Raw genomic sequence first — 24758 nt, 5'->3', positions numbered from 1 at the left:
TGTTGTTTTCAAGGAGTTGCCGGAGCCGATGTCTGAGTATAGTTGAGTCTGGAATGTCATTGGCTCATCTGCGTTCTAAGGGCGGAGCTCAGCGACTGGTAAATTGTTGCTTTATGAGTATCAATGAAATCTATTCGTTTAATTTTGCGGTGGATTCAACTAATGCATTTATATATATTATATATATTTATCATCGCCTATTTGTTTTGTTAAATGTCACAAAGCCGAATAAAATATCGTAATCACAAAGATCCTAGTTATAGCGTCATAGTTGGCCGCAAACAGTGAACTCCTCGTCACCGCTACGAAGTAGATGATTGGCTAATATTTATTGTCGCCTGAGCTCAAGCAGTAACAAGACTGTTCCTCTTGTGTGGGACACTTCTTGTCGTGTCAGATATTGAAGGCGGTCAGTGCTAATCGTTATTTCGACAAACAACTTAGTTTAGGAAAAAACAATTTAAGGTAGGAGAAATATTCGTGTCGGTACTCACACCGTATGATGGGAGAAATACTCTTGAGGGATTGTCTTTGAGCCATGTTATTATCGCTGTAGGAGCAAACTAGGGGAAGAAATACAGTGTTGTTTTATACGATGAAGCAACACCGAATGTAAATGTTTTGAATGGGTCAGCTCAAACCACGAAGAGTGGATCGGCCGATAGCTAGCTCTACATTAGCTTGCCTCCACCGCATTAACGTTTAGCAAAGTATGCATGTTTTTTGTAATGTTTTGTGAGTAGTGTTGCGAGGGACGTTGTGTGCTGAATAGTGTACATTTGGCGGTCGCTACATTTCTCGATAACAATTGCAGTTAACCAAAAAGGAAGTAGAACTCGGATAGCCCAGTCACTTACCTGGTAGTCAAATACACACACACGCAAAAACTACAACATTGAGGCATTTTTATATTAAGGCATGTAACATGTGTGAAATTACTTTAATGACTAGGTCAGACATGAGGCTGCCCTGTGTTCTCCTGCTCTGCCTGGGAGCTGCAACGGTCTCCGCTGCCTTTGTCCTGTCCCAGACGTAAGTAACGCTGTGATACATATGCTCCTGGGGCCACGACACAGCCCCCCTTACCACATATGTCCCTCCTGACTGTGATCCATGTGATCATGTTTTGAACACACGTCGATACGGAGTCAGTCGAACACAGGCCATGATAACATTACACGTGTCTTTTTATTTTTACCACTTTCCAATGTGGAAATGTAACAATAATCGCTAATTGGACCGACTCATGAGTCATGACTCCTCGTGACTAACTCACTGACTATTAGAGTTGGCTCGGTCGCGAACGAATCAGTTCGAATGAACGAATCTTTAAGACGAACGTTCTTCTCGTTCGCCTCGTTCGTCTCGTTCGTTCTCAGACTCGACTCCTCCCAGACCCACTAGTGGCTGACTCGCTGACAGTTCGTTCACTCACTGTGAGTGGTGAGGAGGGACCGACTGAGAGACGTCACGACTCACGAGAGCCAGACTCACGAGAGCCAGCCAATCGTATGCTGTTCTAGGACTGAGTCTAGGACGCTCTCGTTGAATTTTAGTGAGTGAATGATTAGTGTGTGATTTCTGTCTCTTTGAATGAGACAGAAATCAACTTGTTTAATGGGGAAAAAACAAATGGGCTTAGTGAGCCAGCTATCTATTATTCCCATTGGCCATCTGTTGCATGGACGTATTTAAAGGATACATTGTACATATTTATAATTCGAAATTCGTCCCAGCCTTTATACCACATTTTTCACAACCTACCAGCTCTCGTTGTGAAGACTAGTCACCGCGCAATTCGTTTCAATGGGAATCGCGACAGTATACTTTCAACATAAAGTGTACACATTTATCATTTGAAATTCGTCCCAGCCTTTATACCATAGACTCTAGGGTCTATAGTGTAGCGACCCTGGGACATTTAAAGAGTTTGTGTGTTATGTGTTGCATTGTATTTCGTTGTCCGTTAAGCCAGTTGTTCTTCTTGTCAATCAGTGTGGGGGCCGAATCATCGGGTCAGCTGGGGGAGGGCCTTGGGAGAACAGGAGGGTGGGGGCTTGCACGTTGAAGGGACCGGGTTGGGGGGTTGCCCAGGTAACCGGTTGTTGTTAGTGTGACCTTTTGAGGTTGGTTACGGGTTTTCAGTGACCTGGTTTGTTACACTAAAGTTCCTTCAAGTACTCATGACTGGACATCGTTATGTCACCGGCGAGGTCATTACAATAGCATATAACCGCGTTGTCTAATGACAATTTAATGCATTTTTCACAATTAACCAGCTCTCGTTTTGAAGGCAGTGTTAATTTTGGCAGCTAGATTTAGTCTTGGGCTGCACAGGGTTCTGTTTATGAGAGCCTAAAACACCCGGGACCCCCACCATCATTGCTAAATCAAGTTTATTATTTTGCTGATATGTTAAACATCCAATAATCAACTACACCCCCCATCCCGCTGCGTTTGGTTAAAGTTGTAATTTTGACGTTTGAGAATGAGAACGAGGGAGGCTCTGAGTCTGAGCCGTTCATTCCATGATTCGATTCACCGCTACCGGAAACTTGACTGAACGAACGAACGAGGGAGGGGCTGAGTCTGACTGACTCAGAGAACCTTGCATGATTCGATTCACCGCTACCGGAAACTCGACTGAACGAACGATTCGTGAATGACTCCTCTTGGTGAACTGAATGACGCGAACTGAATCGCGGAAACGAATCAATAAATCCAACCCTAGTGACTATTGGTACGCCGCGAGGCAAACCATTAAATCCTCTTAAATGGTTTGTCTCCTTGTTGTATGGCAATAGAGTGGCGAAGTCACACCTCTTCCGGTAGAGCCCATGAGATCGAAAAATATGAATAGTTTCAATGGAGAGAAAGTAATTATTTTCTGGTCCCAGTCTTTATATGCCCCGGATTACACATGTTGTTTGTGGATTTAAATGATAATTTTTCATGCAAAAAAAACTGAACGTTTTCGTGAAGAAGTTTGATAATGTTAGGTTTTTTCCAAGGGGAGGATAAAAGCATTAAAAGAGGTGAAAACCATTATAAGTTGGGGCATGTGGAAAGTTTCAGTTATGCGATGGGGAGATTGTCGGTCTTGTCCACGCCAGTCGCAGGGAGCGTGACGGCACATACGAGACATGTAGTCTTTCTCATTGTGTTTTCTCTACAGCCTTTAACTGAACAATTTCACAATAAACGGTCAAACTCTTGACATGAAAAATTATCATTTAAATCCACGAACAACATATGTGTAATCCGGGGTAGATAAAGACTGGGACTAGAAGATAATTACTTTCTCTCCATTGAAATCCATTCATATTTTTCGATCTCATAGGTCCCATGAGCTCTACCGGAAGGGGCGTGACTTCTCCGCTCTATACAATAGCCTTGTTTTTTTAAGTCCATGGTTTGAGCGCAGTGCTTTAGCTAACATGGACTATTGGTTAAAACAGACTATAGGTTTGCAAGAACTGGATTTCAATGTTTGTGAGTATTGGGAGCGCAGTAGCAAACATAACAACCTCTAAACTTCGACTCGTTCTTGACTTGTTCTTCAATACACTATTATCCATTTAATTATTATATTGCATTGAAATGCCAAATAAATCGACAAGGCATACAGACATGCATTTAAAACATATCTTTTTAAAACAATCTAGAAAAAAATATATATTCAGGTTGCCATCCACATAGTTGCCTTTTGTGAACCTCTTATGAGTGATGACCCAAAGTTTGAAAACCCTGGTTGTGTGTGGACTTTTTTTTGCAGAAACTGGACAAAACTCATCCTGACCCATCATTGGCCGACGACCTTCTGCGAAGTTAGTTCCCTTTATTTTGTAGTCAAAGTCCTAAATCATCTTAAATTAAACGATCTTCAGTGTTTCCCGCAGGTTTTTTTTCAGCAGCGGTGGTGTGGTCCCCGAACCCTCTAGCGGGGTCCGGGGGCATGCCCCCCCTGCCGAAATGTTTTTGTACCCTTTACATTGGAATGCATGAATCTGGTGCACTTTGAGAGGAGAATATGCACTTAAATCCTATTCAAACAGTCCTGTGTATTACTCGAGATGGGATTATTGGTGTTGTTACTTTGCCTTTTGTGTCTTCATTTACAGATTTTTATATTTTTGTATAGTAATATTTAAACAAAAAATGCCACAACGCAAATATAATTTGCACAATTTATTTATAGATTTTTGCCTAATGCTTAAACACTAAACATGGTTGCTATCCCAAAAAGAGCGACAACACGCGCACACACACATAGGCCTACACACACACACACAATACTAGAGGAAAAACGGCACGGAGGTTGCGGTTTATAGATACAATAAAATGATTGGGCTCAGAGGGTTTTTAACACAGGTGGTCATGTAGCGACACATTTTAGCAACTTACTTTCTCTCTCTCTCTCTCTGTCTGTCTCTCTCTCTCTCTGGCTGGCTCACTCTTTCCTTCTTTCTTCGATCTTCCGCTTCACTCGCTACTGCTAGAATCAATGTAACTTTGCAACCGTGTAGGGTAGCCTACTGCCAACAACTGCCACACTCGCTGTGTATTTTTCTTCTTTGATGTTGGTTACGTGACGATGTGCCGCGTGCTGCGCAATTGACGTTACGCGCTGTACATTTTCTAAAAGGAGCTACGTAAAAAAAAAATATATATATATTAGGAGAAGGATTTTTATTGCAGCGGCGGAGAAAATTGTGAACGTGGGGGAAACACTGATCTTAACCTCAAGTCTGCAGAATATGACGCGTAACACATGTTTGGTTGTTCCAGAGTGTAGTCAGTCTCACCGATTTTAAAGCTTCTTATCTTCTTTTTTAGCTTCTTGTTTTGTTTTTCTTTCTCAAATGAGCTTCACATAGGCATGTACAGTTGGTATAACCTAACCCTGTGTAATGTAGAATCACATCCGTAGGTAAGCACACTGTTAATGAATTGTAAATAGACATGAAGGAAAACTAGCAATGACCTATTCGGGAAATGCCCTTCACCGGGTTTCTGCAAACCTGGTCACAAGACTTTGGCATCCCCTTGGATTAGGCAAGATTGTACTTCATGGCCATTAACTTTGTTTTTACAAGAATTTCCCTACACACTACTATAATAATGTTTATTCAGGGTTGGCGTTTGTAGCTTTTCTGCTATTCTTGCATGATATTAAGTTAAATGGGACATATTATGAAAACAGCACTTTTCCTGGGATTTGGGGTGTTGTTGTTGGTATATGGTGCTCCCACACGCATACAAACTTTGAAAAAGGTCTGTGCATGTTTTTTTGAGTGAGATACGGATTTCTGGAAGCAGCCTGCCTCCAGCTACCAAACGAGCGAGTCAGTTTCAGCGCCCCCTCCTACGTAGGAAGGGGACATTTGAATATTACCTCCCACTTCCCCACTCTGCTCCAATCAGAGCATCGCTAAGATTTTGTGGACCAGTGGACGAGCAGCTCCGGCTGGGGGAACTCGGCGCTAGCCCTGCAGCTAAGCTCCGGGAGTACAATATCTTTCTCTGGCGCCGAGCTCACCCCGCCGAAGCTTCGGCGGAAGTTGGGAGGAGGAGACATGGAGTAGAAAGGGATTGTACTCCCGGAGCTGAGCTGCCGGACTGCCACCGAGTTCCCCCAGCCGGAGCTCCTTGTCCGCCGAAGCCGCTAGTCCGCTGGTGCTGCCACCTAGCTTCGGCGCTAGTTCAGCTCCCGGAATACTCCGCCGGACTGCGGCCGGACGGCTTCGACGGCGGCCGGACTGCAGTCCAGCAGCTCCGGCGCGGGGAGCTCGGAGGCAGTCCGGCAGCTCAGCTCAGCCATCTCAACCATGTCTGAGATATCCCCCACTACGAGTCTTTACTTGTGGAAGTACCAGAGACGTCAGACACAGTCTTTATTATTCATAATATCATCCGAGGCGCACATAGCTTTTGGCCGTGATATTAGATATATTATATAAATACCCGTATATAATATTATTATTATGTTATATTATATTATATAGATATAGAGCTCCAGGAGTCAGCAAACGGCAACAATCCCTTCTCCTCCATGCTGTGGTTCAGTCTGACAGCTCATTGGTCAATGGGCAGCAGCTCATTTGCATTAAAGCTACAGACACCAGAAACAGCGCATCCTGAAGGGACTGAAACAGAGGGGAATAGCGGTAGACGATATATTTTTTCCTAAAAGCTATTTCCAGCTAACAGCTTCAAAAAGATGTTTTCTGGAACTCAAATACTATGTTAACTTCTTGGGAAAACACCATAATATGTCTCATTTAAGTCTATTTGTATCAGAGTTGCACATGTTTCTATATCGCTTTATCATCAGCACACAAGCAGTATTGTTTCAACACTACAATGTCATTTCAACAATAAAGGATGTTGATTCTTAACAGGGCCCAATTTGATCTCGAAGCTTTGATAGTAATAGCAGAGCCTTCTGAAGTTGTGCATTTCAGATTGAATAAGGATAGTTCTGATGGTTGTCATCCATTGCAGATGGAACACTGCCATTCCAAATTCAACTATTGGACACTGCATGGACTCTGGTGAGTGTGTGTGTGTGTGTGTGTGTGTGTGTGTGTGTGTGTGTGTGTGTGTGTGTGTGTGTGTGTGTGTGTGTGTGTGTGTGTGTGTGTGTGTGTGTGTGTGTGTGTGTGTGTGTGTGTGTGTGTGTGTGTGTGTGTTTTCCTAACTTGTTCTTTGTATTTCTATTTAGGCCAAATAAAGGGTTGACCTGTAATTCATCTTGGGCGTTTAACTCTTCATTAATACAGGTGAGTTGTTTCCTTTGTAATTGTGATGGGTAAATTTGCTGTGTTGGCTGGTGTTAATGTCTTTTTGTCCATCGTCTCCAGGACATCGTAGAAGACATGAGGAAGAGCTGGCCAGACCTTCTCCATCCAAGTTCCACTGGATTCTGGTATAACAATCAATCTATAGCTAATCAAATTCGATGCATTGTTGTCTTCATAACTGTTAAGGTTTTTTATATAAGGGTTTAAATGGTAATTGTCTTTGGCACCTCAATAGTTAAATAAGGTAATGCAAACTTTGGAATGAATACATTTGAAGCCATCTAGAAAGAGCTTTAAATCTTAATTTGTCCAACCTTTGTTTGCAAAGACCTGCATTCAGATTTTTCTTAAACAGCAAATTGGCCCATGTTGCAAATCATTTCTCAATATACTATTCAACCAATTATGAGCGTAGGAGTCACGCAAGTTCAAATCAAGATCTTTTTCCTTTAATTTGTAGCTATCAAACATAATGGAATTAAACTGAACATGTGTTTTATCAAACCGAGACAATTCTAGACTTCCTTTTCAACATTTTCACTGACTCCACAGGTCTGTTAAGTATGCAACATAAATTGTCCAACTAATTTGCTGTCCCTGTGGGGGGGGGGGTCTACCTGTTTGTTTAGGAAGTATGAGTGGCAGAAGCATGGAACCTGTGCTGCCATAGCACCAGACCTGAACAGTCAGCACAAGTACTTCAGCAAAGCTCTGGAGCTCTACCATAAAATGGATCTTTCCAGGTAACCCTCTGCCCACCCCCCCTATATACTGTTGTAAAAACTACGGAGTAACAAGAGTTTCACAAGACAGACCTTACTGTTTGTTCCCTTTTGTGAGTCACTCCACCAAGGATGTTCACTGCAATGTGCCAAATTCATGTGTTCCTAAAACCCTAGTGTTCTGAAGAAGTTCAACATCACGCCATCAGAAAGGTTCTACAAGGTTAGTCTGTTTTTAAATACATCGTTTATAATAATCACGCTCCATTTATTGGTTCTACGCTTCTCCTTCACTGTCTCATATGAAGCTTTAGATCTTTATAGCTTTGTATTTATATATTGCTTATGGATTTATATTTAAAAGGATTGACCTCATAATTGTGTAATTTACCAGTCATAATGTGATTTCAGGGTTATCAAGGTGTGCATTAAGCATCAGAAAACCATTGCAATCTCACATCATTTAAGTCTTATCGATTTCCTTCTATTCCTTCATGGCGATTTAATGGGTAAAATCGACCACCCACCTAAAATCCAGTATTTCCAATAATGAGTTCATTAGCTGACTTTGCGATGTATCTTCAGATCTTTTTTGACATAGATATTCAGTAGGTGTGTAGTGGATACATCACTCTGTGATATGTTTGGATATTTAACATTTTTAGAACCTGTTGTCCATTACTTTAACTCAGGTTGTCAGGATGTACATGAAGGTTATGTTGAACTGCCTCTTCTGCCACTTTTCCACCGACAGTACCAGCTCAACTTACCTCTACTCGCAATTATTAATTACTCAATAGTCACAATTGTCATGATCGAACATGGCAGGATCAGCGTGCAAGAACATGCCGTGGAAAGTGACGCTCCTGTGCGTAACCCTGTCTGTTTATGTGTCGCGTATGTGTCACAGTTTCGTGCATGTGTGCTATGACGACCCACCCACGTTGAAGAGGTACTTTCTAGATGGAAACACGACGTGCCGGGAACCAAACCAAGTCGTGCCACGATAAGTCGTGGCGAGTTGAGCTGGTACTGTCGGTGGCTCTAGCTCTGTTTGTCAAGTCACTACTAATATCTGCACGTCCATTTAGTTTCCAGCCATCGAATCCGCCATAGAGAACTTCTACGGGGCCAAGCCGAAGATCCAGTGTGATCACCACACGGTACATTGAATCCAAAGCACTCACTCACTCACTCAAAAACTCACTTAACAAAGTTTGACAAGCTTAGCTGCTACGTCATCTGCACCACATTGTGGTCACACTTTGTTGACCGTGCTGCATGTGACGTTGCCTTCTTGTCACATGCTGGATGTCTGATTTCAGCACTTTTCTTTCTGTCTCTCTGTCTCTGTTGTATTCATTTGGTCACACACAATTTGGTATATCACATACAAACATGTTCATTAATCATAAGAATAATATGCAGTACATATTATTGTCTTTTAGAATGATCCTGTTAAAGTGTTTCTAGTGGTTTTGAGTACATATTTGTCAATGATTTTGACAAAGTTGTAATGGATGTTCTTTTATAACCGACTAAAGTGTGTCTCATCATCTCTCGTGTTTCACAGGGGAATGGTGCCCAGAGTCTGGGTCAGGTTGAGATCTGCTTCCACTCTAACTTCACGTTGCTCGACTGTGACAAGGAAACTGTCGGTGTGGGGCTGAGGGTCGGCAAAGGGCGCGCCAGGTTCTCTGATTTTAGGGTGTGTGACACGGATAAACCTGTGTACTATCCACCTCCGAACTGACGCCCACGACAGGGTTACAGCAGCACACTACAGGACTGCATCCATTCGTAATGCTCTGGCAATACCGGAAACCTTTATCATTTTTCATGGGCAGGGTGAGGGTGCCATCTGAACTTGGATCGCTAGGTCAACGTCAAATCTGTGTAGGTCATATGCCAACTTTATGACAAAATCTGGAATACGGACAATGAAACTGAGGTTTTGAGAGATTTATTTTACAAGATTAGAACAGGATATGGGAAAGTGATGACTGATACACATGCACACACACAGGAAAGCCGTACCCAAGTTCGTACAATTAAAGGATCTCTATGCAAGGATAAATGCACTCATTTTCTCGTGCCTTCCACGCAATTGACTGTATGACCATTTTTATCATCTGCTTTTTATGAGTGGTATTGTATTGTTGTACTTGCAAATACAGGGATTCCGTTCATGTATTTATAGGAGGAGCAGGCTCACAATAAAATTACTTGATTCATTACTTGATTCTAGCTATGTTATGATTTATAAATGTGTTCTACTTGAAGTTGTTTGCTTTAAATTGAAATTAAACATTTACAACAACGGTCTAATAATGGTCCGAGTGCTTGGTTTAAATGGGCGTGTTTAAGGTCTATAAAATGTGTGTAAACAAAGGTTTTGGCATCATCTTGTGGTCATAGTTTGAACTGCAATCCCAGTTTCAGCACATTCAATATATGCATCATTAACATTGAAAACATTGTATTTTGTAATTTTTTTGTGCTTTAAAGTGAAACATCACAATTTGGTTTATATGGTTACATTTGTGTTATTTATTTATGCGCCAAATAATTGATCCACTGTGCCGTGTTTTGCAAGATATTGCGTCATGTCTGCTTCACGGTGAATATCAAGGGCAGTCGTAGATGACGTGAGTGGTTCAGTGTTGATAATTTGATTTGATTCTGTGAAAGCCCCATTCTGTAACGTGAGCCTATATGACAAAGGAGCATCTGAGGCTGGAAGAAAACAAAACATTGATGATGCAATACCGATAAAAACAGTGGGAAAAGGGGTATAGATGAGAATCAATTATATTATTATACGGGCCTGCATCACTATTCAAATTTTGTATAAAACCTGCATAAATATGCAGATGTAAAGCGACTTCCTGCATGCACTACTCTACTAAATCTACTCTATCAAGGAATATTAACATTATGATCTCTTTGAAAGAGCCTTAATCCACCAAATTCATAATCCCCTAGCCCTACCCACACACAGATTCAACACAGCTCAAAATCGATTTAACGTTAAGATCATTCTCAGAATGTAATATAATGTTCTATACAATGAATTAACCTCTAAGTGAGTCAAATTAGTTATTTGCCGATTGTAGTTACATCAAACAGTGTGTCCTGTCTGACCTCCCCTTGATCAAAATGCTGTAAAATTACTGTTGCCCTCACTAACCCACTCCTCCGTTGTCTCTCTCTCTCTCTCTCTCTCTCTCTCGCGAGCCTCTGGGCTTATGTAACACTGCAGTTCTGCAAAGCTGCTGATGTGACAGATCCAGGTACACACACACACACACACACACACACACACACACACTGGCCTAATTGCGCTGTACTCCCTGCGCGTGTGTTGTGTTGTACAGAAGTGTATCACCATGACACCGATTTTAACAAGGGGCCAAAGCCCTATACATTCAATGATATCGGTTTCTAATAGACATCTCTGCTATTGGGACGTCCTTCATTGTATCTGGGGCTGATCGTGTCCTGGTTTGGGCAACGTATTTCTGTCTGTCTCTCTGTATTCAAACTCACAGTGATAGATGACAAGGGAGAGGGGTGGGGGAGGTATACGGAGATAGAGAGAGCTTGGGCAGGCTGGAGCAGCGACACAGAGACAGGTCATGTTGGCAAGCCATGTGACCTGCCCAGCTGTTGTTGTTTGTTGAAACTAAAATGCAAGGACAGGATAAAGGGGGGGGGGGGGGGCTGGAGGAGGAACGGGATAGAGAGGGGAAACATGTGAGGGCTGACTAGACAGAGGATGACAAGTCTTTAACGAGGGAGGGCTTCAGCTTGTACACACAATGTAACCAGTGACAAGCCATCGTTCTGCAGCAGGGGATAGAGAATCCCCCCGCTGCACACACACACACACACACACACACACACAAACACACATGCACACACACACACACACATGCACACACACACACACACACACAAACACACACACACATACTCACGCATGCACATGCCCTTTGTAGCCGGTGTGGGTAGGTGGTGGCAGATCAACTCACACACACACACACACACACACACACACACATACACGAGAGAGGGAGATGAAGACCGGCTCAGAGAAGAGCGAGGGAGGTAACTCAGGCACACACACACACACACACACACACACACACACACACACACACACACACATACACACACACACACACACAAACCAGAACACACACACCTCTCCCTTGCACCGATCCAGCCCAGTAGATTTATGTTGCCTCTTCCTCTCTCCCTCTCTCAATCTCTCTCCCTCTCTCTCCTTCACTCTCAATCTCTCTCTCTCTCTCTCTCTCTCTCTCTCTCTCTCTCTCTCTCTCTCTCTCTCTCTCTCTCTCTCTCTGCCTCTCTGTCTCTCTCCCTTACTGCAGCCACATTCTGCTGCCCTGCCGAGAACAGAGGACAGTGTGAACACCAAGTCGGAGGTTCAGGGAGTCGTGCTACTGCGCAGACATCCACTTACTGCAGGCTGAGATCCACACAGGAAAGGCACGGATAGGGAGAAAGAGAGAGAGAGAGATTAAGAGACAGAGAGCAAGACACAGGTAACGAGTGAGCGCATCAGAAGGACAACTTCACGATGGGGAAGGATGAAATTGCGTCGCCGGCTGCACTGTGGATAATGGGATACCATAGTTAGGAGGGGAAAAGACACTATCAAATAGAGACCACTGCCTATATTCTCAGTCTTGGGACCCCAGACAGGGAGAATGTTCTTAATATGGGATAGATAGACAGGTTTCCTTGTTACCATGGATACTAACATGCGAAAATTCACAGTGAGAAGATGGTTTTCAATTTATTTGAAGAACAAGGCGGCGAGAAACAAAAACAATGCAGGCTTTTGTCAACTAGAGGTTAGTATCTATCCATCTATCTCCCTCCATCTGTCTTTTGGTGAGCCTATCTATATCTGTGTGTCAATCTATCTGTATCTATTGATGTGTCTATCTATATCTGTCCATCTTTATATCCGTGCATCATTCCGGGTGTCTATCTATCCATCTAGCATTGGAAAGGGAAAGTGACTCACAGTTAAGGTAAATGTGTATGAGTATGGAATACAGGTGTGTATTCATGGTTATGCGCGTATTCACGCATGTTTCTGTGTGCGCATGTTTGTGCGTGTGCCATTGGTTGTGTGTTTAAACGTCTGCCAGTGTGTTGGCAGGGGTGGGAAAGTGACGGTAGAATGGAATATATGCTATTAGTCCTTTTTGCCGGGGAGCAGAATATGTGCTGAATCACGTGGGTGTTGAAGGGGTTCTACGTGGTCTGTCAGGCAGGTCAGCAGACGCAAATAGAAAAACACACTCACACATGGCCCGGCAGGGAGACAGGTAACCTGGTCACAAGAGGCTTGCACGAAGACCGATGACAGACAAACTGTCGGAGTGAGCTATTGTCAGGCAAGGACAGTAGCTGTAGCCCAATCAGAATCGGTGTGTGTGTGTGTGTGTGTGTGTGTGTGTGTGTGTGTGAGAGAGAGAGAGAGAGAGGGGAGAGTTTGCTGCTGCTGTTTGCAGCTTATCCACCTGAATATTGGGTGTATAAATAGACACGACTCCCCCCTCCCTCCCGCCTTGCTGTTATCCACTGCTGATGAATCAAGCTGACAGGCGAGCCACCTGTCTACCTGTCTCACTACTTATATATCTACTTGTCTCACTACCTGTATGTCTACCAGTCGCTCTCACCTGTATGTCTCCCTGTCCCCCTACCTGTTTGTTGACCAGTCTCGCTACCTGTATTTCTACCTGTCTGACTAGCTTAACATCTACCAGTCGGCTGACCTGAATGTTTACCTGTCTCACTACCTGTATATCTACCAGTCTCACTCTCTCTATGAATTCTTGTATTTCTACGTCTACCTGTACATTTACCTGTCTACCTACCTGTACATCTACCAGTCTCACTACCTGTACATCTACCAGTCTCACTACCTGTATTTCTACCTTTCTATTTACCTGTCTACCCAGCTGTTTATTTACCTGTATCTACCTGTCTTCCTACCCGTCTAAATGCCTGTAGCTTTCCATCTATCTGCCAGTATCTGCCCGACTATCATCTCTCTGTCTTTCTACCTGTCTCTCTATCTGTGTGGTACTGACTGGCCCTGGATTGACACAGTGACCGACACTGGCCTGCTGCAGGTGAAGGAGAGTTTGTCCATTCCCCATGCTATTATGCTTCTATGGTCTTGTCCCTTTGTATATACCTCTAATCCTGTCAGTCTGTGTGTCATTCTATGTGTCCATGTGTGTGTGTGTGAACTTGTGTGTGTGTGTCTATGTGTTTGTGTGTGTGTGTGTGTGTGTGTGTGTGTGTGTGTGTGTCCACTTAAGCTTTATTCATAAGGCATATACATGCATAAAGCTCAGATAAAAATATGAATAAAGGTTACACAGCACAGCTTCTAAAGTATTAGGCTCATGTTGATATCGCTGTCACATGATTAGATGTACTGGAGCTCACGTGGTTGTGGGATGTATTCATTTGGTAACTGAAAAAACATAATAGTATGATTGATATGTGTTAAATAATTACAGTGTGAGACATTTCCATTTCTGTTTTTCAATAAAAGAATTCTATTTGGAAGGAATTCTTCAAATTGGTTACTTCCACAAAGAAAGAAAAATAATGTATTGGTTTATTATTTTATTCGTTCAAAGCAGCTAGATGAGACCAAAACCACAAATATACACTTCATTCATCCCGGGAGAGATATAAAGATGTTACAGCAGCAAAAAATCCACAGAGCATTGAAAATCAAACAGTATATATATTCCAATGAAAATAAATGCAAAACACATTTTATTTCATAATTGAACCAAACAATATTAACCCTGTATATGAATTTATATACGAAGATGCCGCTCAGTCATGTGAACGTAGTAACATTAATGTGAGGTTGAATTTTGATCCCACAACTAAGCGTGTGGAAGTGTACGTCAAAAAGTAATTTGCATAGTGTGAAACACGTTGCTTACGTAACTGTGTCACGCTGGGTAACCACTGTCAATACCTTAATGACAATAACACAGCATGCAAGGTCACAGGCTGTTTGTGTGCGTGTGTGTGTGTGTGTGTGTGTGTGTGTGTTTGTGTGTGTGTGTGTCTTAATCTGGGTTTACTTTCCAATAGTCCTCTGTAGAATAGTATTGTGTCTATCAAATATAGAGTTAAGTAAAACAAACTACACACATACTGTAAAGAACAAAGCTGTGATCTGGCGGCACATGGTAAGAGAGCGGTGATCCTGATTGGCTGGTCAGGACACATTGTGATACTACGTCTCCCAACAACACCCACAATGCAGCTGTCTCCATTTCGGTACAACATATCTAGTCAATGTGAAATGTACACACAGATATTGGGAGTTTACCAGTTTTATCAAGTGTATGCTTATGGGTGTGACACAATACCTGTGTAAAATCTTTACAAATTATATTTTAACTCCAACTCCAAGCTCCATACCGCTTATTCAAATTTTTTGGTACAGAAATTATTTGACATTATTGCAATTGTACTCATCCAAAAATAAAGCCTCATCTCAATGAGGATTATATTTTAGTAGAACTCTATATTCCTCCCCATCTCACTCTGTCTCTCTCTCTCTCAGTCATCTCAGTGTCTTTTTCTCTCTCAGTCTATCTCAGTGTCTCTCTCTCTCGCTAGATCAGTTCACATGACTCTAGGTGTGATATCTCTGTGGCCGTGTCTCTTCTAAATCTGTCCCCAGGACGACAGCATAGTGAAGGAGATAGACATCAGCCACCATGTTAAGGAAGGCTGTGAAAAGGCGGATCCGTCTCAGTTCCATCTTCTCAAAGTGCTGGGGCAAGGCTCATATGGAAAGGTAGGCTGAAAGGACCTTTGCGTCCCTTAGCGCTACATTTTAGAGCTTGATTTGAGAGTGGTAAAGAGCAAAAGCGGAAAATAGCACGATTTTTTACTTACCAGCCCCAAAAATACCTCCCTCCCCCAATGAAATCTAAATTGGGAGAGGCAGGCGCATCAACCACAACAGATAGCCTCACAGAGCATTTCACTCAACAATTGCTGATGGATGGCTATGGCCTTTCAGACAATTACAATCAAATTATAGCTCCTTAATCTTACTTAACATGACATGAATGTTAAACATTGACGCTTATGCTAGAATGAAGATGATTGTGCAGAACATGAGCTGAAAATTACTTCAGTCTATTTGAAAACAATAATATATGACACATTGTTTACACTAATAACACCCAAATCGTGAAGTTGAATCTAACCTAAAATGCTAACCTCAGCTAATTGATTTCTTAATATGTTGAGAAAGGCTTTAAACAAATCAACAAACAAATCTCTTAGGTTAGGGCCTTTTGTTGAAGGAGGTCTACATGTAGGCTGTTGACATTGGGAATCAAACCCAGTTCCTTTCTGCTTGGAGTCAACCCCCCCTGCCACTCCCTGGCGTGCACCCTGCCATGGAGATGTTAAAGATGATGAAGGTTGTATGTGTGTCCAGGTGTTCTTGGTGAGGAAGATCAGAGGGGCAGACAGAGGTCATCTCTATGCCATGAAGGTCCTGAGGAAAGCCACCCTGAAAGGTATGGACAACCAGACACTGTAGGTGGTGCTCCAGGGTTAGGGCCACACCCATGTAGTACCTCACAGTATCGTGCGATGCCTTGGAAAAAACATCTACCAAATGGCTTTATTTTATTATTTAGGTCAAAGCAGTAATGTTTCCACTTCCTTTCTAAAGACTATAGAATATCATTTCTACTTCTTACCATTCTGTACAGTTTTGCAATAGCCCACCCAAAGATATGTTTGCAATGAAACTGGAAAATGTTTAAAAATATCTGCAAATTAAGCTATAAAAACATGTAGCAAGCTATTGCCTTGCACGTAAACTTTGGATAAACATGTTTGTGTCAAAACTCACAGGACAGGAAGTGTTTGAATAAATTCAGGAAGGGAAGTTTTGTGTTGATTTTTTATAGAAGCGGTAATCCTTTTCCCATGTTCCCTTGGAGATCCAGTGGTTAGGCCAACATCCCATCGTGTGTTGTTTATGAGACAGATGCTGTTGTTGTTCCTGTTTGGCTTCAGAACAGACTAATACCATGGATTTGGTTCAACACACTTAAAATACAGTCTCATTTTCGTATGCAGGCTAGGAGTCGTAGCGCTTGAGAAGGCGCCATTGAAGATATGGCTTTAGTGGTTTAATGGTTAAACCAATTGTCTGTCTAATTGCATGTGATTAAGCAGAAAGTGTAATAACCAACAATAATACCACCTCATCATTTTCAGTTCGTGATCGTGTGCGGTCGAAAATGGAAAGAGACATTCTGGCAGAAGTGAACCATCCTTTCATTGTTAAGTTGCACTATGGTATGTCCGTCCAACAACTTGTCTTCCTGCTTTCCTGCCTGTCTATCTGTATGTCTGTATGTCTGCCTGCTTGCCTGTCTTTCTGTGAAGATATGTTTCAATTGGTTTCATGGTAAAACATTTTTGTACCCACAAGGTATGCATTACACACACTGTTGTGGTTTTCAATGTGGCCTGATGTGCCAAGTATATATTTGCTATCTATTGCTAATCATTATTAGACACACATTCTGTCCTGCATGCATGACATTTCTTCTTCCTCTTTCTTGTGTGTTTTTGTCTGTGGTTGTGTGTGTGCCGATGTTTGTCTGTGTGTTTGTGTTTGTTTGTGTGTCCATGGGTGTTTGTGTGTGTGTGTGTGTGTGTGTGTGTGTTTGTGTGTGTGTGTTTGCGTTTTTCACTGAGTGTGTGTGTTTTTGGGTGGGTGGGGTTGCGTGTGTGTGTATGGATGTATGTATTAGTGTGTGTGTGTGTGTGTGTGTCTGTGTGTGTGTGTGTATGTGTGTCTATGCATCTGTTTGTGTGTGTACGTGTGTATATGTGTCCATGCATATGTGAGTTTGTCACTGAGTGTGTGTGTGTGTGTGTGTGTGTGTGTGTGTGTGTGTGTGTGTGTGTGTGTGTGTGTGTCCATGCATGTGTGTTTATACAGCGTTCCAGACAGAGGGGAAGCTGTATCTCATTTTAGATTTTCTTCGAGGGGGAGACTTGTTTACGCGCTTGTCAAAGGAGGTGTGTACTTCAATAACTCCAACATCATTTGTTCATATACACACCTTCTTAAATGTAATGTTTGTGTGTGTGTGTGTGTGTGTGTGTGTGTGTGTGGTGTGTCTGTTTCTGTGTGTGTGCCTATGTGTGTGTGTATTTGTGTGTGTAATGTACATATATTTGCCTCATAAAAGTTTTCTTTGCGAGCACTTTGTAATAAAGTTCAGTCATAAGTCATTTGTAAGCCTTTAGTTAAAGATTAACTTATCAACAAAACATTCAGAACCATCTGAGATCATAACATGATGATCAGTGCTATGTTAACATATCACAAATGTAAGTACTTTATTAATCATCACTAAACATTTTCCATTATTCACTATAATTCTTCTTTCACGGGACAACATGAAGTGAATAGTATATCCTCCCTCCACACACTGATGAAGAACTGAAATAGAGACTTCCCTGTTGTGTGTCTAGTAATATCCTCCCTCCAGCTACTGATGAAGAGGTCAATGGAGACTTCACTGTTGTGTGTAGTAATATCCTCCCCCCACACACTGATGAAGAGGTGAATAGAGACTCCACTGTTGTGTGTAGTAATTTCCTTCCTCCACACAATGATGAAGAGGTGAATAGAGACTCCACTGTTGTGTGTAGTAATATCCTCCCTCCAGCTTCTGATGAAGAGGTGAATGGGGACTCCACTGTTGTGTGCGTAGCGATATCCCCCCTCCACAATCTGATGAAGGGGTGAATGGAATTTTTTTTCTGTTTTACTCATTGGAGGAAATGTATCCAGAGTCAATGAGTGACTTGTATTATTATGATTAATAAAGTGCCCACAATTGTGTTACGTTAATATAGCACTTATTAATCCTCCAAAAAATATTGCTGTTTTGTTAATGACTAGTTTATCATAAAGTCGCAATATGCAAGATTGAGCCCATCCCAGATAGTATGCTGGATACTTTCAGAATCAAAAAATGAAATGATTCTGTCCACTCTCTGTGCGAGAATGAGGCGTGAGTCTGAAGGTTTTTGAGAGAGTTGATACTAACATTATGTAAACAAAGAAAGCGGTACGGCCTGGGCAGCTTTTTTAATTTGTAAAATATATTTGTTCTAGGATGTGAATTTAGTGATACAATTATTGAAATCCCTATCGATCAGCATGGACTACAGATATGTCCATGTTAATTTGAGGTCCAAGCTGGTGGAAATGTCACACATTGCGACTAATAGCTTAATTGACTTGACTGAAAATTATTATAAAGTGTGATTTTTATTTATTTAAATTTGCCTCAAAGTTGGATGGTTTCGCTTTCCTTTAGCTCTATAGATTTATAAACGTGATATACATAGTTGTCCATGTGTACATTTCTTATTGTTGTGTATTCTAGGTCATGTTTACTGAAGAGGATGTCAAGTTCTACCTGGCAGAGCTGGCCCTGGCCTTGGACCATCTGCACAGTCTGGGGATAATCTACCGGGACCTCAAACCTGAAAAGTACACCCAGCACCGGACAGCACAGTCCCTCGTCATGCATGCTAAATCAACCTGTATATCCACACTCCTTCAACAAGACACATCCATAACGATACTGAAAACAGAAGCACTCACCCTGTTGGGTACACAGACACATGTGTTAATATTTTTATACATATATTGTGTTTATCTACAGCATACTTTTGGATGAAGATGGCCATATAAAGATTACTGGTCAGTACAAATGTACTTAAAAATATAGGTGGTTTATGTCCAGCAAATTTACATGGTCAGCATTGCATCCTATCAATGATCATTTCCTTTATGTTTCTCTTGTTTTTTCATAGACTTTGGACTGAGTAAAGAGGCAATAGAAAACGATAAAAGAGCGTATTCTTTCTGTGGAACAATAGAATACATGGCGCCAGAGGTCGTGAATAGACGAGGACATACACAGAGCGCCGACTGGTGGTCATTTGGGGTATTGATGGTAGGCTGTATATTATTCCTAGCTCTTTTAAGTTATCCTTACAATATTTATTTTAGATTGAATGATGTTAAATGCTAACTAAACAACAGTGTGTACCGAATAAAGTTAGCAATATCTAACATTTGCAAGCAAATGCTTATATATTTGTTTTGGCAGTTGTGTTGTTAGAATATAGAAGTGATAACCCAACTATGCAGCACAGGCAATATTCAATCATATGAAAAAAATGATATAGACTATTTATGTTTGGTATTGAATGTTTTCATCTTAATCAAAAAGCTGAAATAACTTTATTTTCCTACCAGTTTGAGATGTTGACAGGATCATTACCCTTCCAGGGAAAAGACCGAAAGGAAACAATGGCTCTTATTCTCAAGTAAGGCCATGCACAATATTATCCATTATGAACTCTTGTTTTGAAAACATATCTATGAAGGACTTGTAACGATGCATTGTAGGCTGTTACTGTCAGCTTACCGTGTCCTCTTCTATTATTATTACAATATTACAATGCTACAATTCATACAGCATTTCAAACATGCTGTTGAAGTTAGTGCTAAAGGTTTATACTTAGGTGTACCTAGCCCCCGACTAAGAGGGGGCAGGCCTTTTACAGAATGATGTGCGATGCATATTGTCATAGCGCCAACAGATGACGGAAAATATAACAATGAGTCACGTCTTTTTTCTGCAGAGCTAAACTGGGGATGCCACAATTCCTCAGCCCTGAAGTGCAGAGTTTGTTGAGAGCTCTCTTCAAAAGGAATCCCACTAATCGCCTTGGTATTTACACGCAGAATATCGATTCATTCATACAACTACATATATATGATAGCTGATTAATTGTGCAGATTACGCACATGCATAAAACCTGTTACACAAACATATACTGGTGTATAACCAGGCCTGCAGGTTTCGTAGGCCCCCTGAGAGGGGATCTTACAATGAAGATGTGTCAATTGTGCACCCCCTAGTGGCCCCCTTTTGTCTTGGCTCATAATAGGCCTCTGGTCTTTGTAAGCCCCAAACAAAAAATCACATTGTCTTGGGCCTACGCCGATCATGAGCCAGTATTAAAAAAAAAAAAAAATGCCTGTGCATTAAGGCGGCCTTGTGTATAACGTGTACTGGTTTTTGTATGCATGATCTATTCTTATTTAATTATCATGCATAACATTGCCCAATGATAATGCAATTACAATGACATGATATGACATGATACAACTAGCATGCATATGTGATATGCCACGGTCATGTGCCACAGTAAAAACAAGTTGGCTGATCTGGATAACTGCTGTGTGTTTTCGCTGAAAAAATAAATGAAACCTGATTTCTGTCTGTATGTTTGACTGGCAGGTGCTGGACCAGATGGGGTAGAGGAGATTAAACAACACAGATTCTTTGCACCTGTAGACTGGAACGTTAGTACATTCAAGTGTCGGTAGTGTTTTTTGTAGCTCCTTGAAATGTCACAACAATGGAAATCACAGATATTGCTCTCTGTCACGTTTGCGTAGCGGTTGTATAAAAGGGAAATTAGACCTCCGTTCAAACCGACAGCCGGAAGGCCAGAGGACACCTTCCATTTTGACCCTGAGTTTACCTCCAGAACCCCCACTGGTATGTTGGCTGTGATTTATGTGTTGTATATGTGTTGTAAGTGTTATATGTTTTGATATCATATGTTTGACGGCACTTGTTGCAGTCCCTACAGTGGCTATAGGTGTTCAACGCAGGATGCAGGATAGATCAGTCTACAAGCCTACCCAGTGGACTTTAGGACACTTATCTATCCAGCATACATCTAGGTGGACGCTCCCACTTGTTATGTCATTAAAGCACAGGAAAAGGCAGATTCTCAAACGGCTCATAATCACACTCACACCTGCTGGCATAATATCACCCCTTTAAAGATTTGTATCTGACATCGCTGCAAGCGGCTTTGAATCAAAGTGTTTCTCTAAAAATAACTGACTTCCTAAAAAGAAGCTGTCCATGTCAAAGAGGAGGCTTCCATCCCTTGGGTTAAAATAATGCTTGTGATGATGCTGAATTTCAGAACGACTCACAGAATATCCTTGTCTCATTGGTCACGGTATGCCTGTGTGCATTCTGTGCTCTCAGATTCCCCCGGCATCCCTCCTAGTGCCAACACACACCAGCTGTTTCGAGGCTTCAGTTTCGTGGCCACAGAAAACAGCCCTGAGCCCTGCGCTTCCACGCCCCCTCCCCCTCTGCCGGAAGCCAACAACAACAACACAGTCATACAGGTGCGCCGCTGAATCAACCCCGCGTTTTACTCGTTAAAACGAGGTACTTAAAGGCAGGAGCATCACCACTGCTATTATACAGTATTTTAATCAAATGAACGATATCAACCATTTTGACCGTTTAGAGTCATTCATTTATTGTGGAGCTAAGCTCATTTGCTTGTGTGTTTGTGTGTGTGCGTGTGTGTGTGTGTGTGTATGCATTTGTGCTTGTGTGTGTGTGTGTGTGAGTGCGTGTGTATGGGTGTGTGTGTGTGTGTGTGCGTGTGCTTGCGTGCATTCGTGCTTGTTTGTGTGTGCGTGTGTGTGTGCGTGTGTGTGTGTTTGCGTGCATGTGTGCATATTTCCGTGCGTGTGTGCGTGTGTTTCCCATAGCATAGTGACATATTATTCAGCGATGTGTATGAGCTGAAGGAGGAAGGGAGACCGACAGCGCCCTCTGTCTACAGGAGATGTCTGCACAGAGTTACTGCCGTGGAGTACTCAGTGAAGGTAGCAGACATGACCTGATATCTGGCCACCATAAAGTCAACATTTTGTTGAAAGATGAGTTATAATGCATGTTTATATTTGTCGTAGGGAGTGTCAAAGAACTTATCAATATATAATGCTTTGCTCTGATCTTAGTGGTAAATGGATAATATTAAATACACAAAAGATGCTTGCTGTAAACAAAAAATACTAACTATACAGTATTTTTATCACCAAAGGTTAGGTCTAAATCTACCAATATCTAGGACCTCACCTTTATTACTCATTTGTGTAAGAATGAGGTCAATTCGCTATTGAGTCTATTTTTTCCCACATTTAATCTGCCAATACGACTATGTGTTTGTTTCAGATAATTGACAAAGCAAGGAAGGATCCAGCCGAGGAGATTGAGATTCTGTTAAGATATGGACAGCATCCAAATATCCTTACTCTCAAAGATGTAAGTTCAGTGTCCCTCCTTTAGTTACACATCTGAGAAATGAAATAGCTCAGAAATATCTATATATAAAAAAGACAGATATGTTCACATTCGGCAGAATCACTAAATAACCTTTTCCCAAATTATGCTGCCACAACTGTGAGGACAATTTTCAGAAATTGTTATGAGACTTAATCAGGACTAACTTAAAATACACAGTTGACGTTGCTGGATGCTGAGAATGATGGGAGCCACTGATCAGTCTGCTGTGCATGTGTGTGTGTGTGTGCACGTGTGTGTGTGTGTGTATGTGTGTGTGTGTGTGTGTGTGTGTGTGTGTGCTAGGTGTATGACGCCGGGAACACTGTGCATCTGGTGCAGGACTTGATACGGGGAGATGAGCTGCTGGATAAAGTCCTCACCATGCCAAACTTCAGGGAGAGGGACGCCTCCCACATCCTGTGTACCCTCGCCAAGACTGTAGAGTACCTGCACTCCCAGGGGGTAAGACAGACAGGAGGACAGACACGGAGAGGGACAGACAGACAGGTGGGCTGTCAGACAGACAGACAGACAGTCAGACAGGTGGGCTGTCAGACAGAGAGACAGACAGGTGGGCCGTCAGACAGACAGACAGGCAGGTGGGCTGTCAGACAGACAAACAGACAGACAGACAGACAGACAGGTGGGCTGTCAGAGAGACAGGCGGGCTGTCAGACAGAAAAAAAAAACAGACAGACAGACAGACAGACAGGTGGGCTGTCAGAGAGACAGGTGGGCTCTCAGACAGACAGACGGACAGACAGAGACACAGACAGACAGACAGACATCAGAGGGACAGCCAGACAGGGTGAGGGACAGCCAGACAGAGTGAGGGACAGACAGACAGACAGACAGACAGACAGAAAGATTGACAGGCTGGTAGACAGCCAGACCGAGGGACAAACAGACAGATACACAGACAGACATACAGTATAGAAAGAAAGTGTGTATCTTAGATGCTAAAAAGCAGCCGGTTTCATTGAAATTACGCCAATTCAAAGCGAACTGTGTGAACTATTTGGGAGGATCACCATTGGTGCAGGCTGCTCAGTGAGCTCTGTAGCCTCGAGGCTAGTGAAACGGCTCTGGAAAGGAAGTCAAGCTCTATCTGCACAGTAGCAGCGAGTAGCTAAAATATATGGTAGTAGCTACGTTGAATTTACCTTGCACGGCAGTTGGAGTCACAAGATCATGATCATACTTGAATCCATCTTGCAAGGCTTATGTTATGCCCTTGTGGCCAAACCGCAGTGACGCACACCACACTTGATGCATGATAGACGGTGATAGACAAATGGTTCATCCACGTGCAAGGTATTTTTGCAAAGTGCCTCCCCATTTCTCAATAGTTTCCAATGAAGACTTCCCAGATGGTTCTGTGTAACTGAGCCTGGAGCAGCTGCTAAATAAAAATCCAATTGATTGATGGTGCAACTCAATCCTAATAACTGTTCTCAATAGGTAGGGACAGTTGACTTAAATTCTATAAATGTTCAGTCATTCTTATTTTTGGAAAAGCTACAGGTGCATCTCAATACATTTAAATGTAAAAGTTAATTCATTTAAATAATTCAATTTAAAAAGTGAAACTCCTACATATTATATAGATTCATTGCACCCTAAGTGAAATATTTCAAGCCTTTATTTGTATTATGTTGATGATTATGGATTACAGCTCATGAAAAAACAAAATTCCGCATTCCTCGAGTAAAGCCCCTCAACCAGACAATTTCATTACAAATCCTGTGTGAAATTTCCAGTCAGTGATGATTTGGGGAGGCATGTCATATTCTGGTGTTGGTCCACTGTGTTTTATCAATTCCAAAGTCAACAACGTCTACCAGGACGTTTTAGAGCATTTCCTTCTGCTGACAAGCTTTATGGAGACGCTGGATTCATTTTCCAGC

General features: G+C 42.1%; 2 protein-coding genes across 4 annotated transcripts in view; both read left to right on the top strand.

Annotated features, from left to right (window-relative positions):
• The first annotated feature begins 316 nt into the window (after positions 1-316).
• On the top strand, positions 317-9856 carry rnaset2 (ribonuclease T2). Of its 3 annotated transcripts, XM_079737089.1 has the most exons (11): positions 430-465; positions 815-860; positions 952-1032; positions 3776-3827; positions 6505-6554; positions 6725-6782; positions 6864-6928; positions 7433-7546; positions 7703-7748; positions 8617-8688; positions 9099-9856. In XM_079737089.1, the coding sequence occupies exons 3-11, from the start codon at positions 959-961 to the stop codon at positions 9276-9278; spliced, it is 711 nt and encodes a 236-aa protein (XP_079593215.1). In that variant the 5' UTR covers positions 430-465; positions 815-860; positions 952-958; the 3' UTR covers positions 9279-9856. The 3 variants fall into 3 exon arrangements, with proteins under 3 accessions (XP_079593214.1, XP_079593213.1, XP_079593215.1); XM_079737088.1 differs by lacking the exons at positions 430-465; positions 815-860 and adding an exon at positions 317-409; XM_079737087.1 differs by lacking the exon at positions 815-860 and having other exon boundaries at positions 338-465.
• Positions 9857-12303: 2447 nt separating this feature from the next.
• Positions 12304-24758, top strand: part of LOC307076387 (ribosomal protein S6 kinase alpha-2-like) — a gene marked incomplete at both ends in the record, with an annotated part of 16799 nt that continues 4344 nt past the window's right edge. Inside the window, 16 exons of the mRNA XM_079737376.1 lie at positions 12304-12408; positions 15294-15410; positions 16065-16146; positions 16859-16939; positions 17592-17671; positions 19054-19160; positions 19336-19373; positions 19487-19629; positions 19935-20005; positions 20324-20412; positions 20986-21050; positions 21147-21249; positions 21754-21899; positions 22275-22391; positions 22741-22830; positions 23155-23313. Of these exons, the coding sequence (XP_079593502.1) occupies positions 12304-12408; positions 15294-15410; positions 16065-16146; positions 16859-16939; positions 17592-17671; positions 19054-19160; positions 19336-19373; positions 19487-19629; positions 19935-20005; positions 20324-20412; positions 20986-21050; positions 21147-21249; positions 21754-21899; positions 22275-22391; positions 22741-22830; positions 23155-23313 (1593 nt within the window). The remainder of the gene's footprint in view (positions 12409-15293; positions 15411-16064; positions 16147-16858; positions 16940-17591; positions 17672-19053; positions 19161-19335; positions 19374-19486; positions 19630-19934; positions 20006-20323; positions 20413-20985; positions 21051-21146; positions 21250-21753; positions 21900-22274; positions 22392-22740; positions 22831-23154; positions 23314-24758) is intronic.

The sequence above is a fragment of the Pollachius pollachius genome, assembly GCF_949987615.1.
Source record: "Pollachius pollachius genome assembly, chromosome: 5".
Taxonomy (NCBI): Eukaryota; Metazoa; Chordata; class Actinopteri; order Gadiformes; family Gadidae; genus Pollachius; species Pollachius pollachius.
The sequence above is the reverse complement of the archived record's forward strand: the minus strand, read 5'-3'. Positions and strand labels throughout refer to the sequence as shown.